The sequence below is a fragment of the Nematolebias whitei genome, chromosome 8 (assembly GCF_014905685.2).
Source record: "Nematolebias whitei isolate Nwh7 chromosome 8, NemWhi1, whole genome shotgun sequence".
Classification (NCBI taxonomy): Eukaryota; Metazoa; Chordata; class Actinopteri; order Cyprinodontiformes; family Rivulidae; genus Nematolebias; species Nematolebias whitei.
Window position 1 is genome coordinate 50,964,723 of NC_056505.1, and position 4,073 is coordinate 50,968,795.

At 38.0% G+C, this 4,073-nt stretch overlaps 1 protein-coding gene across 1 annotated transcript in view; it reads left to right on the forward strand.

Annotated features, from left to right (window-relative positions):
- Window positions 1–342: 342 nt before the first annotated feature.
- Window positions 343–4,073, forward strand: part of LOC119413720 (carbohydrate deacetylase-like) — a 5,445-nt gene continuing 1,714 nt past the window's right edge. The window contains exons 1-2 of the mRNA XM_037680775.1: window positions 343–506; window positions 3,335–3,494. Coding sequence (XP_037536703.1) covers window positions 343–506; window positions 3,335–3,494 — 324 coding nt within the window. The remainder of the gene's footprint in view (window positions 507–3,334; window positions 3,495–4,073) is intronic.

Here is a 4,073-nt window from a genome sequence, read left to right on the forward strand (position 1 = left end):
TCACCTAGGGACAATTTATTACCCATCAGTCTAACATGCATGTTTTTGGTCTGTGGGAGGAAATCGTAGTACCTGGAGAAAACCCACATAGCATAGAGAGAACATGCAAACTCCACCCATAAAGTCCCTGGGCTGAGATTTGAACCGGCGACCTCGCGGAGAGGCAACAGCTCTACAAACTGAGCCACTATGCCACTCAATGGTGTTATTTGAGGCAGATTAAAGTTCTGAATTCAGTACCTTCCAAGTAAACACTGACCAAATCTGAAGCACATTAGCTGATAGTCACAATATGTAAGTGTGTTTGTGTGTTCTGTGTGTCCACCACAGAAAACAACAGAAATGCCCCAGCCCAGACTGATGCTTGTGGTCACAGGAGATGATTTTGGCTACTGTCCCAGAAGGAACCAGGGGATTGTGGACTGTTTCCTTGCTGGAGGTGTTTCCAATGTGTCCCTGCTGGTCAATGCTTCAGCAGCCAAACAGGCAGCTGATCTGGCTAAAAGGTAATGCGTTCTGTATGTTTACATAAGGCTGGGTACCTTTCTAAAAAAATCGGTACTGGTGTCGGTACCTTCACTTCGGTGTCGGTTCCTGGACGGTTCTTTTTTTGGTACAATTTTGTAATTACTATAAATTCTAACAAGAATAAAATTACGTTACACATTACAGTACATATTGTGAATTTTATTTTTTAACTTTGGTATTTCTATTCTAAGCAGTTTTCTTACATAAAAATAAACAAATAATTTCCAGTTCAAAAGACCAGTTTCAAACCAGTGACACATCAGTGTCTAATGTTCTCTGCTACACACTGAGGACCTTTTCACTAGGAATATGCGATATGGCATAAAATTCATATCACGATATGTATTGTGAAGGGTGGTGATAACGATATATATCACATTATGTTTTTGGTATAAAACTTGCTAAAAAAAAGCATAAGGTGTCTTTTTGCCATCATATATTTTGAATTAAGAAAATTACACTACTAGGTCCAGAGAGTTTTTAAATAATAAACAAATCAAGTATTAGGCTTCTTTCTTGTAGTGCAAAACGGTGCCAAAGATATCAAATGTAGTTTTAGCCATATGTTTTAAACAAAAAAATATGTTATTAACTCTTAACATTTTCCAATATTCTTACTTAAGAAATGAACAGCAACAGAGCAGCATTTTACACTGAAACACTTCACCCTCCAACCCTCTAGTTGGCGACGCCTTCTGCTTTAAGGAGAGCTGACACAAAATGAGTCTGTGGCTTTGGCCAGAGGGTCTCGCAGTAAAATCACACAACACATCGTTCTTTTCACAGATCAGAGAGCAGGTTTCTCTAAAGATGACCAACGCTTACTTTAACTTTTGATGGAAGAAAAAAACAACAAAACTTTCGATGGAACACGGTGTTTTTGCGCATGCGTCAGAATACGGCAACACTACGGCAAGCCGGACATAGTTAGCTTGTAGCTTTGCTACTTAGCCCTCGAAGAAAAAACTAATGCCACTTGCGCACAGTTTTCAACTAAAAAAAGTAACGATTAAATCTGACAACTCTGATTTTACATTAGACACAGCATTACTGCGGTTAGCCGGTAGAAGACAGATCTCTATCGTAGGCTAAATTTCTATAGTTTCTACTGTATACCGTATATATCGCGCATTCCTACTTTTCACTTAACAGTTTTTCTTCAGAAACATCAACATGTCTTCTTTCTCTGGACACAAACAAGCCCACTCCTGCCTGATGGTGTCTCCAACAGTAGAAGATGTTCACTCTGAGGCTGTAGATGATGATTGTTGCACACACAGATACCTGGTTGTCAGTTTGATAGCACTGACATATTGTCCCTCACATTCCACCAGCAGGTCTCTGGATTCACTGAGGTTAGGGTTGATGGCAGACTTCTGTACCTCTGTCTCCGCCCGAATCTTCTCTGTGGTTTTCTGGGGTTTAGGGCTCTGATCATCTCCCTAATTGACATGAGAACACAAAACATCAACAATAGCATGGTTGTGTTATTATTAGTCAAAAAACATTATCTAGGCTGAGAAATGAAAGTTTAACTGGTCAACAATATCCTTTACAGTTAACTTACCTCCACCATGCAGCCTCCACTGTAGAAAAAGCAGCAAACTTTTAACAACAAAGTCTGTGACTGTCCTGTGGCCCCCACCTCACTTTTCTTTTGTCTGTCTCTGTCCTCACATCAGGGTCAGAACCTCCTGTGAGGAGAACATTAACAAACAGTGAACATTAGTGAACTGTTTAAGCAGCTGACTGGATGGATGAGCACATTTTTACAATCTTCATCTGTTACTGTCAATCTTTAGTTAGCTTCTGAGTTTAGCTAGCTACATAGATAAAATAAATTTACACACTAATATCTTAAAGTTAGTGTTACATGGATTCTAGTTTAATTCAACGCGATGTACATGTTAAGCTGCAGTAATGTTAACAAACGTAAACTCACCAGCTGAAACACAGACACAGCTCCGTCCTCAGGAATTCTTTGATGAAGACAAGTCCGGCCGTGGAATGTTGAGTCCGTTTAACACACACAGAGACTGACTAACGCTGAGAGGAGGAGGGGAGGCTGCTGTCCGTCTGTCTTCTTGCAGAAAACCATGGAACAACTTTCTGCTCGTAAATTGAAGCTGTTTGACAACACGCGCTGCACACGTGAACCCCGTCTGTGGGCGTCACCAGCACCATAGACATACATTATACATTGATTAGGTATGGCAGCTCTATACAGCTCTGGGTGTAAACATGTAGTCTGTTTGTCATATGTCTGGTGTTTTACATGCCTGCGTACTGAAACCACGTGACACGTTACAGCCAATACCGAAACTTGACACCGAAAAAAGAGTGACATTTCAATCCATACACCGACCGGTGCAGTTCGGTGGATGACATAAAAGAACCTCGGTTCGGTACTCAGCCCTGTGTTTAACCCTTAACAGACTTTGTTGAAGCAGACTTCACAGAAACTGATGGATTGTTGAGGTTTTTTACATAAAGTGAATGTTTTTCTTTACCAGATATTTTGAATTAATGCAGCATTTCAAACAATAGAGTTCCATCTATTATCTATCTACCGGAATTCTGGCTCTGATTTCTTTAGTTGATTATTAAATTATTCATCATGTGTGCCAAACTGAATACTTGTCTCTGATTGGTTGTCTACTTAGAAGGATGTCACATCTCAGACTTTATTAGACTCATGAATTTTTCAACACAAAATATTTTTATTTGAAATAGGATCCAGTTTCAGTCAGTAATGAATTAACAAGATTTATCACCTTTTCATATTTTAACTGATGTTTTAAATCAGACATCGAATCCCCATTGGACTCCATGCCAACTTGTCAGAGGGAGCTCCAGTGGGTCAGAACCTCCAGCAGGTCTCCACTCTCATAAACTCACGGGGATTCTTCCATGGAAAGATGGGCTTTCGTCAGGCCTTGGAGAGGAGCCAGCTCAGCATGGACCAGGTACCTGAGCGGATCTTTGATCCTGTCTCAGTAAAATGTGTGCGTCTGTGTGTGGGTGTGTGTGTGTTTGTGTGTATGTATATATATATATATATATATATATATATATATATATATAATGTGTGTGTATAATGTGTGTGTATATATGTGTATACTATATATGTGTGTATATATGTGTATACTATATATGTGTGTATATGTGTGTATACTATATATGTGTGTATATGTGTGTATACTATATGTGTGTATATGTGTGTATACTATATATGTGTGTATATATGTGAATACTATATATATGTGTATATATGTGTATACTATATATGTGTGTATATATGTGTATACTATATATGTGTGTATATATGTGTATACTATATATGTGTGTATATATGTGTATACTATATATGTGTGTATATATGTGTATACTATATATGTGTATACTATGTGTATACTATATATGTGTATACTATATATGTGTGTATATATGTGTATACTATATATGTGTGTATATATGTGTATACTGTATATATGTGTGTATATATATATGTGTGTGTGTATATGTTTATGTATATATATATATAT